General features: G+C 42.4%; 1 protein-coding gene across 3 annotated transcripts in view; it reads left to right on the top strand.

Annotated features, from left to right (window-relative positions):
- The window catches only part of PRKCE (protein kinase C epsilon), a 442,590-nt gene that overhangs the window by 247,517 nt on the left and 172,125 nt on the right, over positions 1-22,948 (top strand). For all 3 annotated transcript variants that reach the window (XM_077282410.1, XM_077282411.1, XM_077282412.1), the window contains 6 exons: positions 3,982-4,067; positions 5,880-6,009; positions 10,835-10,977; positions 12,578-12,674; positions 16,225-16,439; positions 17,594-17,767. In XM_077282410.1, the coding sequence (XP_077138525.1) occupies positions 3,982-4,067; positions 5,880-6,009; positions 10,835-10,977; positions 12,578-12,674; positions 16,225-16,439; positions 17,594-17,767 (845 nt within the window). The remainder of the gene's footprint in view (positions 1-3,981; positions 4,068-5,879; positions 6,010-10,834; positions 10,978-12,577; positions 12,675-16,224; positions 16,440-17,593; positions 17,768-22,948) is intronic.

Raw genomic sequence — 22,948 nt, 5'->3', positions numbered from 1 at the left:
GGTGCATTGCCAGTAAGACACCTTGCAATAGTAGAGACTCCTCAAGACCAATCGGAATGTTTCTTTAGTTGAACAAAATATTAGGAATAATTTATTTATTATATGCTCTGCAACTGAACTCTCTCACAGACCTAAACTATATCACAAGTACAACCTAGGAGAGGTAGCTAGCCTGTTAACCCTTGTCAGACCCTTTACCGAGCCTTGCATCATGACCAGGGATAAATCTACAAACCTCCTGTTTTGGGTCTTTGCCCCTCTTCAGTGTAGAGCAGCGTCTGAGTGAGTTGCATTTGAGGCAGGGTACACCCATAGATTATTCCATGTAAGACTCCTTACACAGCTGGTGTTTTTAAAGAGAACCTGTCACTTGCTTAAATTTTTTTTAGTTAAATACTTTGTAAAAGATCTCCCTGATCCAGACACTCTTTTTCTGGTTGTGCTGCGTCACTCCATTGCAGAGATATTCATATTTGTTTCTTCTGGAGCACACTATGTGAAATCTCTGCTTTACTGGGCATTTTTTTTCAGTCTTCTTTTGGGGTGTTTGCCTCACCCATCCCTCCCGGATGCTGCCAATCACAGCTTGGCATCTGATTTAGCAGTCTATCAGTCTCAGAGGCTGTGTACCTCCCCAGAGAGGAAACATCCAGTTGGTAGAGATAGAGAAAGTAGAGTAGAGATTTCACATGGTGTGCTACCGAAAAAGCAAATGTGAATATCTCTGTAATGGAGTGACGCAGCACAAAACCGAAAACAGTGGCAGAATCAAGGCAACTCATGAATTGTTGGAAGGTATTTAACTCATTTCTTTTTAGCAAGTGAAAGGTTCTCTTTAAGGAAAACCAGCACTTTAACCCATGTTGCCCCAGGCAAACTTCATGTTACACTGATGAGGGGCAAACATCCCAAAACAAGCTGTTTGTAGATTCTGGTTTGGCATTTATCACTGGTCATGTTGCAAGGCTTATTACATTGACCTGGAGGGTAGCTGCCTCTCCAAGGTGGTGCTTGCAAAATTGTTCCTTTTGTTCTGCGAGAGGGCAAATTTACAAAGCTTTCTCCCATACAGGATTACCTTTTGCTCTCCATACTCAGCTGGTCTGTATATGGACAGTCAAAACTTCCCTTACATTATTATATGTTGCAATTTATACAAAGTAATCCAAGCAATAGGTTAAGATCCAAAACTCTGTGCTTATTAATTTAATAATATGTGGTTCAGCTTCAAGGCTCCAAATCCCCAGCTTTTCATCTCATTACCATAATTAAATTAATTCCTACTACCTACAGGCAACACTAGGGGGAGCTCATTAAAAACAGGTATACAGGTCCTATGAATTATGGTATATCTCAGTAACCTGCCCTTAGGGATGACTGCACGCATCTAGAATTCTATCATTTTTATTAGTGATGAGCAAACGTGCTGGGATAAGGTGTTATCTGAGCATGCTCGGGTGCTAACCAAGTCCACTTCAGCGTGCTCGAATAATATGTTCGACAGCCACAAAACATGCAGGGATTGCCTAACACCTTATCCAAGCACGTTCGCTCATCACTAATTTTTATAAATAATATTTTTCAAATAAAGATAGAAAGTTTCCCGTATTTCAAAGGGAACAATAAAAAAAAAGAAAAAGAATATGTAATGCATTTTGAACCTGACATTCAGTGTTTAGGTATGAAGATGATACATTTTTAACGTTGCAAAGGCTATGTGGGGTTTCTCTCCATCCAATACAACAATCATGTAAAAATAAACAAATCTATAAATAAAATAAAATAATAATATATAAATAAAATAAAATGTAAGCGCTGCCCAAAGGAACAAAGAAAGAGTTGTCTAATTGGTCATGTCTATTGGCAGCTCACTCAGCCATTAGAAAAAAATTGGAAAAATACTCCCTCTCTGTGAGTGAGATATACAGACTGATAACATTCATCTATAAAATGAAGACATTTTCTTTATTTGTTCTCATAAATAACTTCAATTAAAAAAATAATGTTTTCTTATGGTCTGATTATGTAGATAGAAACCCAATTTCTAAATGTTAAAACTGGTGTCAACTTGATCTCCCAATACCAATTTACGTTTTTACATTGTCTGTTCAAAGGAACTATCATTGGGTGTCAGGGACACCAAATAGCCTTCCCTAATAAAACTCCAAACCATTAGTATTCTACCGTATGGGTATTGGGTGATAGGGACCGTGGGTGACAAGGACACCAAATAGCCTTCCCTAATAAAACTCCAAACCATTAATATTCTACCACTTGGGTATTGGGTGATAGGGACCGTGGGCGACAAGGACACCAAATATCCTTCCCTAATAAAACCCCAAACCATTAGTATTCTACCGTTTGGGTATTGGGTGACAGGGACTGTGGGTGACAAGGACACCAAATAACCTTCCCTAATAAAACTCCAAACCACTAGTATTCTACCGTTTAGGTATTGGGTGACAGGGACTGTGGGTGACAAGGACACCAAATAGCCTTCCCTAATAAAACTCCAAACCATTAATATTCTACCACTTGGGTATTGGGTGATAGGGACCGTGGGCGACAAGGACACCAAATATCCTTCCCTAATAAAACTCCAGACCACTAGTATTCTACCGTTTGGGTATTGGGTGACAGGGACTGTGGGTGACAAGGACACCAAATAACCTTCCCTAATAAAACTCCAAACCACTAGTATTCTACCGTTTAGGTATTGGGTGACAGGGACTGTGGGTGACAAGGACACCAAATAGCCTTCCCTAATAAAACTCCAAACCATTAATATTCTACCACTTGGGTATTGGGTGATAGGGACCGTGGGCGACAAGGACACCAAATATCCTTCCCTAATAAAACTCCAGACCACTAGTATTCTACCGTTTGGGTATTGGGTGACAGGGACTGTGGGTGACAAGGACACCAAATAACCTTCCCTAATAAAACTCCAAACCACTAGTATTCTACCGTTTAGGTATTGGGTGACAGGGACTGTGGGTGACAAGGACACCAAATAGCCTTCCCTAATAAAACTCCAAACCATTAATATTCTACCACTTGGGTATTGGGTGACAGGGACCGTGGGTGACAAGGACACCAAATAGCCTTCCCTAATAAACCCCAAACCATTAGTATTCTATCATTTAACCCTTTCCTGCTCCGTGATGTGTATATATCCATCATGTAGTGGCTGATTGTGTATGGAGTGGGCTAAAGAGCTGATCCTTCTCCATACAGGGCAGATGGCGGCTGTGTTACACAGCCAGCTACAGCAGCTAACAGCAGGATCTTGCTCTAATTGCATTTAAGTGGCTTATTCCTAGTGTGGTATCCGTTCGGGTGTCCATTGCCTCCACATCCCAATGTCGTGATCAAGGGGTGCTGAATGCATAGGCAGCATCAATAGTAAAAACTTGGTGACACAGGGTTAATAGCGGCGGTAACGGAGTGAGTTACCCGCGGCATAACGCGGTCCGTTACCGCTGGCATTAACCCTGTGTGAGCGGTGACTGCGGGGAGTATGGAGCGGGCGCCGGGCACTGACTGCAGGGGAGTAGGGAGGGACTAATCGGACTGCGGCTATCGCTGATTGGTCGCGGCAGCCATGACAGGCAGCTGGCGAGACCAATCAGCGACTTGGATTCCATGACAGACAGAGGCCGCGACCAATGAATATCCGTGACAGACAGACAGAAGGACAGACGGAAGTGACCCTTAGACAATTAAATAGTAGATGGGTTTTCCTACATAATAGAGCTGCAATCGGAGTTATTCTTCTTATCAAACGCTGGAAACTATAACGAAATCCAACAGAGCCCATTCCAAGACATTGGGTTTCATTGAACACCTTCTTTTGATGGAGCGGGTAACATGATCTTGTGTAAACAGTAGCAACAGCACAAATGCTTTGTGTTGAAAATTGTTTTTTGTGACTATACTCTTGACCCCTGAGATTATAACCGTTTTATTCCCTGTATACAGTTTGCACTTGCGTCGTTCACAAGAGATGCCACGAGCTTATAATAACGAAGTGTGCCGGTCTAAAGAAACAGGAAACTCCAGACGAGGTAAATATTTACATTCGGAATGTTACCACTTTGTCGGAGAAGATCTCTGGAATGGCGTCTCCTATATCTTTTGGTTGATCTTTGTTCTGTATTATCTTTTGTGTGCGTGGAAAAAAATAATAATTTAAAATTTAATTTTACATTGACTATAAGAGTAAAGTGCATAAAAGAGGGCAAGATACCATGATTAATCAAACCACCCAGGATGGAAAGTCTTGGGATTTCCCTATCCAACCCCCTTTCACAAAACTTCAAGTCTTTTCACACTGCACGATTATCGTACCTTTGAGCCCTTTCACAGTCTTTCTGCAGTCTTGACAGGCTGACGATCACCAGATGAATGTGCAAAAAGCTTGTTCGTCGGGTGAAATGATCTTTTGCACTGCACAAAAGATCATTGTTCGTGAAAGCACATTGTCTTGTGTAAACAGGATCTGTGCTGTCAAGAAGAATGGCAGCCCATTCGCACAGAATAATCTGTCACAGTGAGCATCTGAAGCATCTTCGGCCGGTGACAACATGTTGTTAAACGAACGCTGATCAGCTGATCGACGGTCGTATATTGCGCTCTGTAGGTCTATGCAAATGGACCATTGTGCCCACTCCCCACCTTAAAAGGTAAATAATAATTTTTAGCCCCGTCCGGTACAGTGGTGGTCCTGTTCCTGGGGATGCAGTCAGACGGCAGTATAAATCAGACCGAGATCGGAACACAATTCTCAGACTCCCTCTTCCCGAATGTGGCAGCTGTATGTATTCCTATGAAGCTGTCATGCTCTGTTTGGGAGAGCCGCCGGCCAGAATGATCATCGTATTCCGATCTCCGTCCAATTTATATGGCGGCCTGTCTGTACACTGAGATGAAGATACTTAGTGCATAAATTGGCCAATTCATGTATGCCCAGCAGCCATGGCAAGGCGATCCTCATTGCTGGGAACCTGCCTAACGTGATTCCTCACTTGGTCTGATTTATATGGGGAGATAGGATCCGGCTCTTGGGCACACAAGAATTGGCCAATTTATCGCTAAGTATCTTCGTTTTTTCATAGTATTCCAGAGTGCTACTTTGTTAGTTATTCATGGTGCTTATAACCATAGACTAAAATCACTTTTGTGACGGCTCAGATTATTTTTTTTTGGGGAAGCAGAATATTTATTAAGAAAGGGGCCTACATCATTAAATACCTTCCATGATTCTATTACGGAAAATTCCTTTCCTCGCATATTTAGATTTTTTTAAAATTCCAAGTAAAATCTATGTAAAAGCACACTGGAAATCCAAAAATGAATCATAGATGATAACCATTCACAGACAGTTGGCATCATCCTTGTCTTATCAAATAGCTGCACAGATTGTTCTGTAGTGTCTCAGATCGTTGCTTCCAAGGATATGTTTTCATGATTTAAAGGGAGTTTTTGTTATGTAATCTGACAGCAGCATGGTGTAGGGACAGAGATCACGATTTCAGAGATGTGTCACTTAGTTTACTGGGTGCAGACGTTGTGATAGAATCACAGTTTTCTCTGCTGCAGATCTCAGAATGCAGAGCTGTATAACCCCGCCCACACTATTGATTGGTGCTAATCCGTGGTGGGGGTGTGGTTGAACCAGGAGGCATGAAACACCTAGTCCTCTAGTGATAATCTCCTGCTGGTAAAACACTGATTTTATTAAAACCACAAATGACACATCGGAGGAATCAGGATTTCTGCCCCATGCATCTTTAGGCTCTCAGATTACATAGCAAAACCTGCTGATGGATTCCCTTTAATGTTTGTAAAAAATAATGTTTTTTCAATTTTTTTCACAGGTTGGCTCGCAACGTTTTAGTGTCAATATGCCTCACAAGTTTAGTATCCACAACTACAAAGTACCCACATTCTGTGATCACTGTGGTTCATTACTATGGGGTCTTATGAGGCAAGGTTTACAATGCAAAGGTGAGAAATGTTTTCTATTACTACTGTATATAAGGTTTGTAAATTAGAAGAAAGAGACCAACATGTTTTTAGGATACTGTCCTATGATCTTCTGTTAGAATCAATTGGCTTTTACTAGGAATCATTAAAAAAATGACTCCTCCTCAGTAGGTATTGCTGTTACGGCGCCCCCCTGGAGTTCTTGATTGCCTCTCGGAACCTCCAACAAATGTGTTAATCAGCTTATATATGGATCGCCCCCAGTAGGGCAGCGGGGTACTCGGAGCCGGGCCCTTCGGTTCTCAGTGGGGATGTCACGGTGGCTGACCCGGTCCGTGGCCCTAGGGACGTCCGTTATAAATGGGGGAAAGGTCTTTAAAGGGATAATGTTCGTGACGCCACCTGTGGTATTCCGTCAGGGTGACCGACGCTGCTTAGGGGTCCGCTGGGAATGATGTGATGGCAGCTAGATGGTATACCTTCCCCCAGGTGAAGTGTATCCTCAGGGCTTCCCAGAGTCTTGATGGTGGATGATGTAAGGTGCAGTGAAGATCGAGGACACAAGGTTGCAGTCTCTTTACCTTTACTGAAGGCTTCAGCATCCCACACTCCAGGGTACAGACCACAGGGCAGGCAGAGTCCGGCCGGTCTGAAGGCAAATCCAGAGTCCCCTTATCCAGGTGGAAATCAGTAGCCTTCCTCTAGCGCCTGTGTGTTGTAGTACCTCCCTGCTGAGCTTCTCGGTAAGGTCCTCACAACTATTATAGATGTTATGTCTCTTTCTCTCTGTCCCCCTTATGGATAGGATAAGACAAACCCGTATGACTGATGAACTGAGGCTTTTTACAGGGACTCTAGCACGCCCCAGCCCCCACAAGTTGCCACCGTGCCTCCTGGGTATAAGGTCGGGCAGCTAACGTGGAATTAACTGTCCTGCCAGTCTCTGAAGTAAAGCGTAGAGATCCTTACTCCCTCGGTGTTCTGGCTACCGGATTCATGCGCCTCAGAAAGGAGGCAGCCATTTGCAGGGCAGAACTCCTTCTGGTTTCTTCCCCTTTTGCTATGACTTCGTTTATCACCCTCTGCAATACACTTCTCTTCTAATGCCTCTTTCTTAGGATGCTGCCGCACGTGGGGCAGGCGCAGCTCCGTGGACCCTCGTCCTCCTCAGACCGCAGTCTGGATCTGACTCCTATTCCCTCCATCCAGCTTCTGCCCAACGTCCGATCCAGCCCACCAGATTTACCTAATTGTGAGAAGTGCCCTAATAGATAGGAGCATAGCTCTCCCTGGCGGCCTGGAGTGTGAAGTGTGTTGTGTGTTGGTGTTACCTGGTAATGAGATCTCCTTTATTGCCTTCAAACGTAATATCACTCCCCCTGGTGGAGGAACGACATTACTGCAACAACCAGGACTCTGGGGCGCTGCATATACAAGACCCTTAAAATAATTTAGATGCCAGATCAGATCTAAAAATCGCTCAGATACCAGTGTTGACCCCTACAATAGTAGATAACACTCCTTATTCTGTCCCATAACCAATTTTATTAATTAAAACAGATTACAGACCAGACCTCCAAGTTATTCAGACCCCGATCAAGACTCCAAAATTACCCAGACCTCAGACCACACTGGTTAATGAATTGGACCTTAGATCAGACTCGAAAATAATTCACTTCCTAAATTTAATCAGAGCCCTAAAATTAATTCCGATCCAGACCAGACTCCTAAATTAATTCAGAATGTTACCCAGAGCCCCTAAGTTTATCGAATCCTGGACTCCTAAAACAGACTTCACACCAGTATCCTACATCTGACCCTGTGTTACACCCCATAATAGTTCAGACCCTAGACCAGACCCCCATATTATTACAGAGAAAAGACTAGTACATGTGAACATGACTAACTTCATAATATACAGTATCTTACTAGAGAAATCTGCTTTTTCCTCCCGGATAGGGATGAATGGACCTGTGGAAGTTCCGGTTCAGTAGCCCGACCCGAACTTTATTCCAAAGTTCAGATACAAGAACTGTACCTGAACTTGAACCAGAACCCAAACCTCATTGAAAACAATGGGGATCCAAACTTTTGTACCAGAAAATTCTCTCTCTCACCCAACGGACTTCCTCCGGAACTCCGAACATTGCAGCGGACGTCTGGGGAAAGTCAGTGTACGCCGAACTTTTAAGTTTGGGTCTGCTCATCCCTTCTCCTGGATTGATCTTTCATTCTCAATACTCTAAATTCACAAATAAAATGTGTCTTCAGTGAATACAGATATTCCCAATTACTAAGATAGGAGATGACAGTTGGTGCTTATTAAGTTCTATGGAGTTCTGTATCTGTTGTTTCCGGAGAACCTGCAGCAGAATATCTGTCTCTGCCTCCAGCTTCTCCCTCCATAGAACCTTATAAGCACCAACTGCCATCTCCTATCTCACTAATGGGAAAGTCTTTCTTCACTCAATACAGATTTTACCCATTGATTTAAGAGTAAATGATCAATCCAGGAGGAGAAAGAAGCAGATTTCTCTGACAAGATATATTACAAAGTTGCTTATCATCATATATATTATTGATTTATGAAATAAAAATTAAAACAACAGTTACTCTTTGCAGATCCATGTCGGTGTCATAAAATAACCCCCGCACTTGTAAAGGGAGTAAATGCAGTAATCAAAATATATGAAACAAACGCTATTTATATATTTGTTGCTATAGAGACTCAGACGGGGGTTTTTAATATCTTGCAGTAAATCACCGCGAAAAGAAATTTCAATATGTCTACTAAAAATATGGATGATCACATTCGAGAGAGTCCAAAAAATCGCTGCTATTTGTTATTCTCCTCCGGAAAATAGTTTATGATTGACAACTTTTAGTGCCGGTGCGGAGCAAGGTATCAGGTTGCTTCCCCAAGTGGCAAATTTGTTGTCAAACTTTCCGTGACTGCAGATGAGATGAACTGATATAAATAAGGTTGTTTGGGCTGGATTCAGACACATGGGACATCCCTGCAACAAATCTGCTGCCTGTCAGTGAAGAATGACTGGGTGCAATGAATCCCCACTAGAGGGCGATGTAGTCGTAGAGTTGATGCTGTCGGATTTCCGTAGACTTCACGTAGTTTCTCTTCTCTGACCACAAACGTTAGATTTCGGACGTCTCAGAATGAAGGGGAAAAAGGATGTGACCGTTTGTATTCTTAACGGTCAAATCTTCCGTGTTTCTTCTTCCTTCTTTTTTTTTTTTTTTTTATAACCATGAATCTAATTCCTATTATTACATTGTTCTGCAATCAAATTGGTTCAGAGAGAAACAGTAGAACTTAACTCAGTGGTGACTTAAAAGGGGCTGGCCTCCTCACTTGGGGTCTGCCAGAGAGTATCACCACAATAAGAGACTGACCTCTCCGACATTCTCTTCAGCCAGGGAGTAAAGATGGCCGGCCTCCAGCTCTTATTGACCCACGTAAGATTTGGTTACCACCGTTGCATATATAGTTGGGCCTAATGAACAACTTTGTAAAGAAAATGGCTCCAAATGTGAAAGCATCGAAGTATCTCATTGATAAACTTCCAAGGATGAGTGATGAAGATAAAGGAAGGAGTCTTTACGTACCTCAGATTCGTAAGGTTCTTCAAGATGAGGAGTTTCTCCGTTTGTTGCAGGACAAGGAGAAGGCTGATGAGTAGCATTCACATTAGTGGTAACTCAAGACCAGATTACTATGAAGAGTTGGTGGAAAATCTGCTCAAAACTTACTCAGAGTGGTGACTGAACCCACAGAGCGCTGCTGGGAGGAATACAGTTCATTTTCTCCCCGCAGCATCAGGCTACGTGCAGGCATAATAACGTTATTAACCCCATATCTGTGGGTTAATTTGCGGTTTTCCTAAAAATTTCCTAAAATATTAACAAAAAAAACATTAAAGCGTGTTGTTTCTCTTAAGTTTTTGTTTGTTTTATCTCCTACATGTACAGCAATAAACTTTAAATGATCACGTGTTATAACTAGAATATCCCTTTAACTGGCACTGTAGAAATTCTCTGTCACTTTATTTTTCTTTCTCTCTTTGATTCATTCTTTCTTTTTTTATTTTTCTTTCTTGGTCTCGTTCTTTCTCTTTCTTTTCCATCCTTTTCTTTCTCTCTATTTTTACTTTTTCTTTCATAATATTCCTCTTTCTTTCTCTCTTTTTTTTTTCTTCTTTTCTCTATCTTTATTTTTGTTTTTCATTCTTTCTTTCCCTTACGTTCTTAATATTTTAACATAATACAAATATATTAAAGAAATGCCACAATTTTCTGACCCCACTGGGGCTCACAATCTACATTCCCTATCAGTATGTCTTTGGAATGTGGGAGGAAACCGGAGAACCCGGAGGAAACCCACGCAAACACGGGGAGAACATACAAACTCCTTGCAGATGTTGTCCTTGGTGGGATTTGGATCCAGGACTCCAGCGCTGCAAAATAACAGTCGTAACGAACAAAACCATAAAGCGTCATTCCCATCTTTAGAAGTTATTATAACCATCTTCTGATTGGTCTGATCCGTGTTGGGGTCCGACAGATCAGACTCCTAGCGGCATTCATATAGAAAATGAATCGGAACATCGGAGTGGAGGTGCGCATGCACGGCCACCGGTCCATTCAGAAAGGACGTTTCAGAGCCCCGTTCTTGGGATCGGTTGGAGTCCCAGCAGTCCAGCCTACACCAATCAGCAAGTTATCGCTTATCCATCACATAGTATTGTATACAGGAGTCCTTGTGTTTGAGTTTCCATGTTTTGAGGTTTCTGGATTTTCTAATCTTTGTTCTTTTTCATTATTTTCCCAGTTTGTAAAATGAACGTACATAGACGCTGTGAATCTAATGTAGCACCAAACTGTGGAGTGGATTCTCGAGGTATAGCTAAAGTATTGGCCGACCTGGGGGTTACACCGGATAAAATCACAGCTGCTGGCCAGAGGAGGAAAAAGGTAAAAAATCTTCTACGTAATATCTGATCCATCTTTTATTGACCATGATGAAGCAGCAGAGGTTTGATTCTCAATATGAGGAGGAGGGAAACTGATCTGGAATAGAGTGGAGGTCAAACATTGTTCATCCCCGCTCCATTCATATCCCAATGATCAGTATATTACCTCTAGCCTATAGGTAGGGGACAGCTTACAATCTTGAGAATACACCTTTAATTTAATTTCTAACAAGGAATGGTAAAAGAAATAATAAAGTAAATAATTCTCACCTGTTGTTTACCTGCCACCCCAGCACCACCCCTGCACGATCCCAGCACCATCCCAGCACCATCCCAGCACCGCCCGAGCACCACCCCAGCACCACCCCAGCACGATCCCAGCACCATCCCAGCACCACCCCAGCACCACCCCAGCACCACCCCAGCACAATCCCAGCACCACCACCCCAGTACCACCACAACACCAGCCCACCACCACCCCAGCACTACTCCAGTACATCTCCAGCACCACCCCTGCACCATCCCAGCACTACCCCAGTGCCACTCCAGCACCGCTGCTTCTGGAAGTCCCTGCCTGTTTCTGCTCACTTTGCTGCAGCGATCACATGACTGCTGCAGCCACTTCTCTTCTCTCCAGCAGTGCACCGATCCCCTCCCTGGCTCCATGCTTTGCAGGATGTGGTGCACTCCTGAAGACTGACAGTTTGGGCCTGTGCCATGGTTGCCCTTCTGGCTCGACCAAAGTGCTTTCCCAGGTTGCTACCCGAAGAAGCTTTGTTTTTGCAACATGGAAGAAGTGCAGTAACTGAGACTAGTCAGATCCTATCGTTTGCTCCTTACCTAGGCAACTGGCCTTTCTGAGATTGCAGGGTGGTCGGTAACCTAGCCCACAAGCACTAAACTAATAAAAAATCTCTCAGTTTTTGAGAACAAAGAGGATTTTTGCTAACAAGCAAATTGAAAAGTTGCTTGATTTTACAAGCAATTTGCAATTTTCAACATTTAAGAACGTGATAAAACCTATTTAAATGGGTTGTCAAACACTTGGGGTACAAGTCTATAGTCACTCTTATGTGACTGCATACTTGCGTATCCTCACATCGTGAGCACCGCGTGCTATCAAGATTTTCTGGCATCGGCCGCGTGACTGCAAGTATTCAACTTAAATACATGTGGTCACGTGCTGACTAGATGCTTAATGCAAGTGTATAGTGAGGCTGGACAAGTCTAGTCTGCATGTGGTTGGACGTATGCAAATCGCATACTTGTGGTCACATGAACACCCGCTCCCGGCGAGAATCTTCACAGCGTGAATTGTACTCGATGTGAAGATTCACACGTCTGCAGTCACACAGAGTGACTGCAGACTCTTACACAAACAGGCAGGACAAACCTTCTAAGTACCGTACTTTTGTCACAGCTGTGGTTTTGTTACAGTGTATCAGTGAAGGGAAAAGCTGTCACTCTGAAATCTAGACAACTCACAGAATTGCTTAAACTAATTGAAAAGGAATATTCCAATTCACTGACAGCAAACAGAGATCTTATTAATTGTATTGTATTTACATATCGCAGGAAATTGATATGTATATTTCTTTTAGTTAAATGCAGGCGCTGAAACCCAACCTCCCATCCCCGGGGCACCAACAGTAGAAGATGACAGGTCAAAATCTGCACCGACGTCTCCATGTGATCAGGGTTCGAGACCTCTATTACTTTTCATAATTGAGTTTCGGAAAGACATGAATTGAGATTCCAATGTCGTCTACAGCAGTCACTTTAAGGAATCAGGAGTTTATTAGGAAGCTATAATCCGAAAATGATCTATTGTGGAAATCAGGTTTTTGTATTACTTGTATTAAAAAAAATAATAAAATCGGCAATTTTCTTATAGTACGTATCTTTATTTAAAAAAAAAAAAAAAAATAGAAATCTTGCAATTTTTACTCTACCCACTGTTTACGGTAATTTTTAGACTCCTACTTCCTGCTCTTTAAAGAGGAGTTTTCAGCAGGCTCCTTATCAGCAGAGGCAGAATTACAAAGCTGATAACAGCATCCACCAAAACCTATAAGGAATTTCACAGCTGACTGCTACCCCTTTACAATGACCTTTGCACACGCACATTAGATGCTTTAGTACAAAAGATAGGATTGGGATCTGTTCATTGTAGCTAATGTAAATGTACATTTCCTTGGAAAACGGGAAGAAAAAGTTGTAAAAAAAAAAAAAAGCCCTGTGACCAGTGTGAAAATTTCAAGATTTATATTTTTTAGTTTTAATACAGATTGTGCTATGGGGAAAAAAATAAAACCATTGCCAAAAATGTTTAAAACATTTAAATCAAAAACCTGATTTAATCAATAGGACATTTTCTGATGATAACTTCCATTCAAGCAGAATAACTAAAATTTTCCAAAAACGTATTTTCAACACTTTATTCTGATATAGAGACATGAAATCTGCGTGTTTTTTTTTTTACTTCATTGCCTGCTTGGTAAACAACCCTATGGCAACACTTCCTGCCATAGGTCTTGTGATAGCTATATTTGGTGAATATATTGCCTAGCTCATTTAAGGGGTAGACCAATCTTGCGGTTCAAGTCTGCATGTGACTGCTTTATGATTGCAGACATGTGAATCATCACAGTGTGCATTGTGCGTGGTTTCAGGATTCTCCGGTGTCGGGAGAGGGCGGTCAGGAGCATAACAGCAAGTATGTGAGTTTCATACATGAGCTCACAAGCCGACTAGACGTGCAAGGTTTCGCTCAATGCAAGTGAATCGAGCGATCCCGGACAAGTCTAGTAGGAATGTGGCCACAAAAACGCAAATCGTCTACTTATGGTCACATGACTGCCCCCTCCCGGTGCTGGAGAATCCTAACAGCATGCACGGTGCGCACTGTGAGGGTTCACAGTAGAGTAACTGTAGACTTAAGCCCCAAGCCTGGAAAAACCCCTTTAATGGAAATACAGTACAGACCAAAAGTTTGGACACACCTTCTCATTTAAAGATTTTTCTGTATTTTCATGACTATGAAAATTGTACATTCACACTGAAGGCATCAAAACTATGAATTAACACATGTGGAATTATATACTTAACAAAAGAGTGTGAAACAACTGAAATTATGTCTTATATTCTAGGTTCTTCAAAGTAGCCACCTTTTGTTTTGATGACTGCTTTGCACACTCTTGGCATTCTCTTGATGAGCTTCAAGAGGTAGTCTCCGGGAATGGTCTTCCAACAATTTTGAAGGAGTTCCCAGAGATGCTTAGCACTTGTTGGCCCTTTTGCCTTCACTCTGCGGTCCAGCTCACCCCAAACCATCTCGATTGGGTTCAGGTCTGGTGACTGTGGAGGCCAGGTCATCTGGCGTAGCACCCCATCACTCTCCTTCTTGGTCAAATAGCCCTTACACAGCCTGGAGGTGTGTTTGGGGTCATAGTCCTGTTGAAAAATAAATGATGGTCTAACTAAACGCAAACCGGATGGAATAGCATGCCGCTGCAAGATGCTGTGGTAGCCATGCTGGTTCAGTATGCCTTCAATTTTGAATAAATCCCCAACAGTGTCACCAGCAAAGCACCCCCACACCATCACACCTCCTCCTCCATGCTTCACGGAGGGAACCAGGCATGTAGAGTCCATCCGTTCACCTTTTCTGCATCGCACAAAGACATAGTGGTTGGAACCAAAGATCTCAAATTAGGACTCATCAGACCAAAGCGCAGATTTCCACTGGTCTAATGTCCATTCCTTGTGTTCTTTAGCCCAAATAAGTCTCTTCTGCTTGTTGCCTGTCCTTAGCAGTGGTTTCCTAGCAGCTATTTTACCATGAAGGCCTGCTGCACAAAGTCTCCTCTTAACAGTTGTTGTAGAGATGTGTCTTCTGCTAGAACTTTGTGTGGCATTGACCTGGTCTCTAATCTGAGCTGCTGTTAACCTGCGATTTCTGAGGCAGGTGACTCGGATAAACGTATCCTCAGAAGCAGAGGTGACTCTTGGTCTTCCTTTCCTGGGGTGGTCCTCATGTGAGCCAGTTTCTTTGTAGCTCTTGATGGTTTTTTTCCACTGCACTTGGGGACACTTTCAAAGTTTTCCCAATTTTTCGGACTGACTGACCTTCATTTCTTAAAGTAATGATGGCCACTCGTTTATCTTTACTTAGCTGCTTTTTTCTTGCCATAATACAAATTCTAACAGTCTATTCAGTAGGACTATCAGCTGTATCCACCAGACTTCTGCACAACACAACTTATGGTCCCAACCCCATTTATAAGGCAAGAAATCCCACTTATTAAACCTGACAGGGCACACCTGTGAAGTGAAAACCATTCCCGATGACTACCTCTTGAAGCTCATCAAGAAAATGCCAAGAGTGTGCAAAGCAGTCATCAAAGCAAGAGGTGGCTACTTTGAAGAACCTAGAATATAAGACATAATTTCAGTTGTTTCACACTTTTTTGTTAAGTATATAATTCCACATGTGTTAATTCATAGTTTTGATACCATCAGTGTGAATGTACAATTTTCATAGTCATGAAAATACAGAAAAATCTGTAAATGAGAAGGTGTGTCCAAACTTTTGGTCTGTACTGTATACTAACTTAATGTTCCTCATAGTTTGTGTCTTCCATACCTAAGACGGAATATAGGCTACTGCAAGCGGTGGTCTTAATTCTGCTAATAATTACCCCCTAGCCAGTTTAGGAATTCCTATATGACACAGAAAAGCCCATTAACTGGCAAATTCAGATAATCCTTGTTTCCACCCCTCGTGTGACAGTCCCACGTAAGTCATTGCTGATGGCGAGTAATGTTCTTACTCATAAAGGAGGGCGATTCCAAAGTAAAAATATGTAGGGAAATTGTTTGGGTTTTTTTTTGGGGGGGGGGGTGTTTCATTACCTGTGAAAACACTATGTAAGATGATATTTGTCATGTTCCTCTGTTATTCCACTTGGAAATGAATGAAAATTTTGACAACCAGCAGTATCAGTCCCCTTGTCAATAGCTCATGTCCCTGTATAGTCAGCACTGATGGAGTGTTGTCAGAATGTGACAATAGATCCCCCAGGAGACATAACAGAGAAACCGCAGAAAGCAGTATTAAGAAAAGATGCTCCAGAATACAGACACGCCAGGAAAACCGACAGGTCCCCCTTAATACATATTTACTAGTTGGATAATTGGATAATTTTTAGACTTTTTGTCAAAAAGTTTTTCTGATATTTTCATTTAGAAATTAAGGAACTTGAAAACAACATCAGGAAAGCACTTTCGTTCGACAACCGGGGAGAAGAGCACAAAGCGGCAGCAATGGCATCAACGGACAGCCAGCTGACGATAACCGGGGAAAACGGAGAGAACGGGGAACTGAAAATTCACCAGGCAAAGAGGATAGGTCTGGAGGACTTCAACTTCATCAAAGTATTAGGAAAAGGCAGTTTTGGAAAAGTAAGATGTGATCAAACTAGTAACAAGGAGATTTATTAAACGTGGCTGCTTTTATTCTAAAAACAGCACCACCCCCGCGCACAGGTTGTGTGTGGTATTGCAGCTCGGCTTCATTGTCGTCGGTGGAGTTGAGCTGTAATACCAGACACAACCTGCGGATAGAGATGGTGACTTTCTAATCTTGTACAATCTCTTGAATGGTGCCGCATACACTTTTTGTCAGCCTTTGAATTAGAAAGTTTTTAAAGTTTTTTAACTACTCCCATTTATAAAGTTTTTTTATATGGGGAACAGGGTTCCCCGGCGTGTGGGATTTGCAGGGAACGTCTGAACACGAGGACTTGGCTATTTCCATAATTCCCATAGTTGTGAATGTAGAATGTATCACACTTTTGCAGCCAACTCTCCATTCATTCTCAGCGTTGATGTGGGGGTCTCCGGGCTCCTCACCAGGCAGGTAGGGCACCCTTGTTCTCCACAGAGGTGCAGGACCCAGAGTTGAGACACCCCTGCTATCACACATTTTAAGATATCATTTGACTATGACATAAATATCCATGTTAAGTATATACTCTCCTCCCGATTGAAATTGCAACACCTTGAAGCCATTTTTCAACGTGACAACGTCAGGACACATGTTGCTGGTGCTCCTGTGAGCGGCCTGCGAGGCCTAAACATGTCAGAACGTCCTGCAGCGTCTCTGGACTTGTCTTTCATTGAGCACATCTGTGACATCATTGATCGGCAATTGCAAAGGAAGCTGCCAGCAGCGGATCTTGATGATTTTTCAATTTTTTTTCATCATTTGCAGATCATTATCTATATTCATCCTGTGATTTCCATAATTCCACAACTTTTTCTTCTGGGTGTTACAATGTCAGTATTGAGGAGTGTATGTCAGACACACAATCTGCTGGTGCGGTCAGTACAGTCAGTAATTGGACATGGCTTCCCTGATGTCACTATACAAGCAATGGGGCCACCATATACACTTTCTACCAGTGTTTGCCATGGTTGGCCCTTTGCATCCAGCTATATTGACAATACAAACCACTATGGGATTACATTATTATATTCCCTGATAGATTAATAACAGAAGACAATAATCCTAATTTATCCCTGATTTTTACTCCTTTTCCATCTCCTGTTTCCAGGTCATGCTAGCTGAGCTGAAAGGTAAAGATGAAGTATATGCTGTGAAAGTCCTGAAGAAGGACGTCATCTTACAAGATGATGATGTCGATTGCACTATGACAGAGAAGAGGATTTTGGCTCTGGCAAGAAAACATCCGTATCTGACACAACTGTACTGCTGCTTTCAGACTAAGGTAATGTGACTAGTGATGGCACTGTGTACGATACGAGACAATGGTGCAGTGCCAACTAATAACCGAATTGATGGATCCTTTGCAGTCCTTTGTGTACCTGAGCCACCATCATAGGTGGAACCTATGCAACCCCATAAACCAACATTTGGGGCTCAACGTAGTCTGCAGGACTGCAGACTTTCAGAGAATTGGCATCCTTGTTTATTGGATGGTCATACAGTCAGAAAATGTTTTTTGTTTTTTTTACTTATTACATTATACTCCAGTTATTGCAAAGTTATTAATTTTTATAATTTACTTTATTACCTTATTTAGCCTCCTTCTCTCTTCACACAGTATGCTGCAGGGCTGTTTCCATACCCTGTTCATGCTGCTTTAAAAGCTGCCTTCAACTGCTGCTCCACAAAATATTTGTGCACTATATTCAATTAGTCTGTGTGTACTGGACTTTATATGAGCCCAACCCAGTATTAAGACAGGGAAAGCGACCTTCACAGATGGTTTCAATATAGTGCATGATATTGCTGAGCAGCGGCTGAAAGCAGCTTGTAAAGGAGCATGAAAAAGCACTGCAACCTAGTGTTTTGGAGAGAAGGAAGCTAAATAAGATAATGAAGTATATAACAAGTAGAAATCCTGAAAGTATCGACCCTTTACAATTTTAAGTTGGTGAGACACTTATTTATTAATATACGGTAATTCACCTTCATACTTTTTCCATTTGTGGGTTTGCTAAGAATATAATTGTATTGTGTCATTGCTTCCATCTGTGTTTCACTTGGAATGTTTAGTTGCATTGCATAACTACTATAACTTTGTTAATGTGATGTATCTAACCTAGCCTGCTGATAAAGGCTCAGTTGACCCAAAACATTACCACCTGTTCACATGGGCCAATAAAACATCTACTTTTTTAGATGGAATCTGGTATTGAGAGCTGCCCACTTTTATTTTGGATTTTTAACATTTCATATAGGTTGTTGAGTTACAGCCTGTGGATTGGCACCATATACACTTCATCCGAGCTTGTGCTGCTTCATTTTATCTATCTATCTATCTATCTATCTATCTATCTATCTATCTATCTATCTATCTATCTATCATCTATCTATCTATCTATCTATCATCTATCTATTATCCATCTATCTTAATCTACAGTATTATCTTTATATCAGCTATCTATCATCTATCTATCTATCTATGTTTCTATCTATCTATCTATTATCTATCATCTATCTATTATCCATCTATCTATCTTAATCTACAGTATTATCTATCTACCTTTCTATCATCTATCTATCTATTATCTATCTATCTATGTTTCTATCTATCTATCTATCATCAATCTACCGTATATACTTGAGTATAAGCCGAGATTTTCATCCCAATTTTTTAGGCTGAAAGTGCCCCTCTGGGCTAATACTTGAGTCATTGTCGGCGGGTGAGGGGGAGCGGCGGCTGTCACATACTCACCTGCTCCTGCACTTGTGCCCGGTACCACCTGCTTTATTTATCTATCCATCTGCTTTACTTACCTGTTGTGATTTTGCTTTTTGCTCCCTCTAGTGGTCATTAGTGATTTGACTCTGGAGCTTCTGTCTTTTCCTATATCCTCACCTGGGCCGTTAGTTCAGGGGCGTTGCTATATAAGCTCCCTGGACCTTCAGTTCAATGCCTGGCATCGTTGAAATCAGAGCTAATCTGTTGTGCTCTTGTCCTATGATCCTGGTTCCTGTATTTCAAGCTAAGTCTGCTTCTTTGCTTTTTGCTTTTGTTTTGTTTGGTATTTTTGTCCAGCTTGTTCCAATCTGTATCCTGACCTTTGCTGGAAGCTCTAGGGGGCTGGTGTTCTCCCCCCGGACCGTTAGACGGTTCGGGGGTTCTTGAATCTCCAGCGTGGATTTTTATAGGGTTTTTGTTGACCAGATAAGTTATCTTGCTATATTCTGCTATTAGTAAGCTGGCCTCTCTTTGCTGAACCTGGTTCATTTCTGTGTTTGTCATTTCCTCTTACCTCACTGTTATTATTTGTGGGGGGCTTGTATCTTGCTTTGGGGTCCCTTTCTCTGGAGGCAAGAGAGGTCTTTGTTTTCTTCTCCTAGGGGTAGTTAGATTCTCCGGCTGGCGCGAGTCATCTAGCGATCCCGTAGGCATGATCCCCGGCTACTTCTAGTGTTGGCGTTAGGAGTAGCTATTTGGTCAACCCAGTTACCACAGCCCTATGAGCTGGATTTTTGAATCTCGCAGACTTACACGTTCCTCTGAGACCCTGTCCACTGGGGTCATAACAGTATGCCAGGCCAGTATTAAATGTTTAATGCATTGCAGAAGTGGGATTATAAGAAAGAAAATTTTGAGGTTTTTTTTTCCCTCTCTCATATTTTTATTTTTTTTTTTTCTTTTCCCCTTTACCTCAGAGTGGCTTAAGCTTGCTGCAGACATGAATGTCCAGACCTTGATTACAAGTGTGGACCAGCTTGCCGCTCGTGTGCAGGGTATACAAGATTATGTTACCAGAAATCCTAGGTCTGAACCCAAGATTCCGATTCCTGAACTGTTTTCAGGAGACCGATTTAAGTTTAGGAATTTCAGGAATAATTGTAAATTGTTTTTGTCCCTGAAACCTTGTTCGTCTGGAGACTCTGCTCAACAAGTAAAAATTGTTATTTCATTCTTACGGGGTGACCCTCAAGATTGGGCTTTTTCGTTGGCGCCAGGAGATCCGGCATTGGCTGATATTGATGCGTTTTTTCTGGCGCTCGGTTTACTTTATGAGGAACCCAATCTTGAGATTCAGGCAGAGAAAGCCTTGCTGGCTATGTCTCAGGGCCAGGACGAGGCTGAGGTGTATTGCCAAAAATTTCGGAAATGGTCCGTGCTGACGCATTGGAACGAGTGTGCACTGGCCGCTAATTTTAGAAATGGCCTTTCTGAGGCCATTAAGAATGTTATGGTGGGTTTTTCCATTCCCACAGGTCTGAATGATACCATGTCCCTGGCTATTCAAATTGACCGGCGGTTGCGGGAGCGCAAAACCGCAAATTCCCTCATGTTGTTGTCTGAACAGACACCTGATGTGATGCAATGTGATAGAAAAACCGCAAATTCCCTCATGGTGTTGTCTGAACAGGCACCTGATTTGATGCAATGTGATAGAATCCTGACTAGAAATGAGAGGAAAATTCATAGACGCCGGAATGGCTTGTGCTACTACTGTGGTGATTCTACACATGTTATCTCAGCATGCTCTAAACGTATATCTAAGGTTGTTAGTCCTGTCACCGTTGGTAATTTGCATCCTAAGTTTATTCTGTCTGTAACTTTGATTTGCTCACTGTCATCTTATCCTGTCATGGCGTTTGTAGATTTAGGTGCTGCCCTGAGTCTTATGGATCTCTCATTTGCTAAGCGCTGTGGTTTTATTCTTGAACCATTAGAAAATCCTATCCCTCTTAGGGGTATTGATGCTACGCCATTAGCAGAAAATAAACCGCAGTATTGGACACAGGTTACCATGTGCATGACTCCTGAACACCGCGAGGTGATACGTTTTCTCGTTCTACATAAAATGCATGATTTGGTTGTTTTGGGGCTGCCATGGTTACAGACCCATAATCCAGTCCTGGACTGGAAGGCTATGTCAGTGTCTAGTTGGGGCTGTCGTGGTATTCATGAGGATTCCCTGCCTGTGTCTATTGCTTCTTCTACGCCTTCGGAAGTTCCGGAGTATTTGTCTGATTATCAGGATGTCTTCAGCGAGTCCAGGTCCAGTGCATTGCCTCCTCATAGGGAATGTGACTGTGCAATAGATTTGATTCCAGGCAGTAAATTTCCTAAGGGAAGACTGTTTAATCTGTCGATACCTGAACATACCGCTATGCGTTCATATATCAAGGAGTCTCTGGAGAAAGGACACATCCGTCCGTCTTCTTCCCCTCTTGGTGCGGGATTCTTTTTTGTGGCTAAAAAGGACGGATCTTTGAGGCCTTGTATTGACTATCGGCTTTTAAATAAGATCACTGTCAAATTTCAGTATCCTTTGCCGCTGTTGTCTGACTTGTTTGCCCGGATTAAAGGTGCCAAGTGGTTCACCAAGATAGACCTTCGTGGTGCGTACAACCTTGTGCGCATTAAGCAAGGTGATGAATGGAAAACCGCATTCAATACGCCCGAAGGTCATTTTGAGTACTTGGTGATGCCTTTTGGGCTCTCTAATGCCCCTTCAGTTTTTCAGTCCTTTATGCATGACATTTTCCGGAACTATCTGGATAAATTTTTGATCGTTTATCTGGATGATATTCTGTTTTTTTCTGATAATTGGGACTCGCATGTGGAGCAGGTCAGGATGGTCTTTAAAATTTTGCGTGAAAATTCTTTGTTTGTCAAGGGCTCAAAGTGTCTTTTTGGTGTACAGAAGGTTCCCTTTTTGGGGTTCATTTTTTCCCCTTCTGCTGTGGAGATGGACCCAGTCAAGGTCCGAGCTATTCTTGATTGGACTCAGCCCTCGTCAGTTAAGAGTCTTCAGAAGTTCTTGGGTTTCGCTAACTTCTACCGTCGTTTTATCGCTAACTTTTCTAGCATTGTGAAACCTTTGACGGATATGACCAAGAAGGGCTCCAATGTGGTTAATTGGGCTCCTGCTGCCGTGGAGGCTTTCCAGGAGTTGAAACGTCGGTTTACTTCGGCGCCTGTTTTGTGCCAGCCTGATGTCTCGCTTCCCTTTCAGGTTGAGGTGGATGCTTCAGAGATTGGAGCAGGGGCCGTTTTGTCGCAGAGAGGCCCTGGTTGCTCTGTTATGAGACCTTGCGCCTTTTTCTCTAGGAAGTTTTCGCCTGCGGAGCGAAATTATGATGTGGGCAATCGGGAGTTGTTGGCCATGAAATGGGCATTTGAGGAGTGGCGTCATTGGCTCGAGGGTGCTAAGCATCGTGTGGTGGTCTTGACTGATCACAAAAATCTGATGTATCTCGAGTCTGCTAAACGCCTGAATCCTAGACAGGCCCGCTGGTCATTGTTTTTCTCCCGTTTTGACTTTGTTGTCTCGTATTTACCAGGTTCAAAAAATGTGAAGGCCGATGCTCTTTCCAGGAGCTTTGTGCCTGATGCTCCTGGAGTCGCTGAACCTGTTGGTATTCTTAAGGATGGTATTATCTTGTCAGCTATTTCTCCAGATCTGCGACG

This window comes from Ranitomeya variabilis, chromosome 2, assembly GCF_051348905.1.
Source record: "Ranitomeya variabilis isolate aRanVar5 chromosome 2, aRanVar5.hap1, whole genome shotgun sequence".
Lineage (NCBI taxonomy): Eukaryota > Metazoa > Chordata > Amphibia > Anura > Dendrobatidae > Ranitomeya > Ranitomeya variabilis.
Note: the sequence above shows the minus strand (reverse complement) of the source record. Positions and strands in the feature narration are given on the sequence as shown.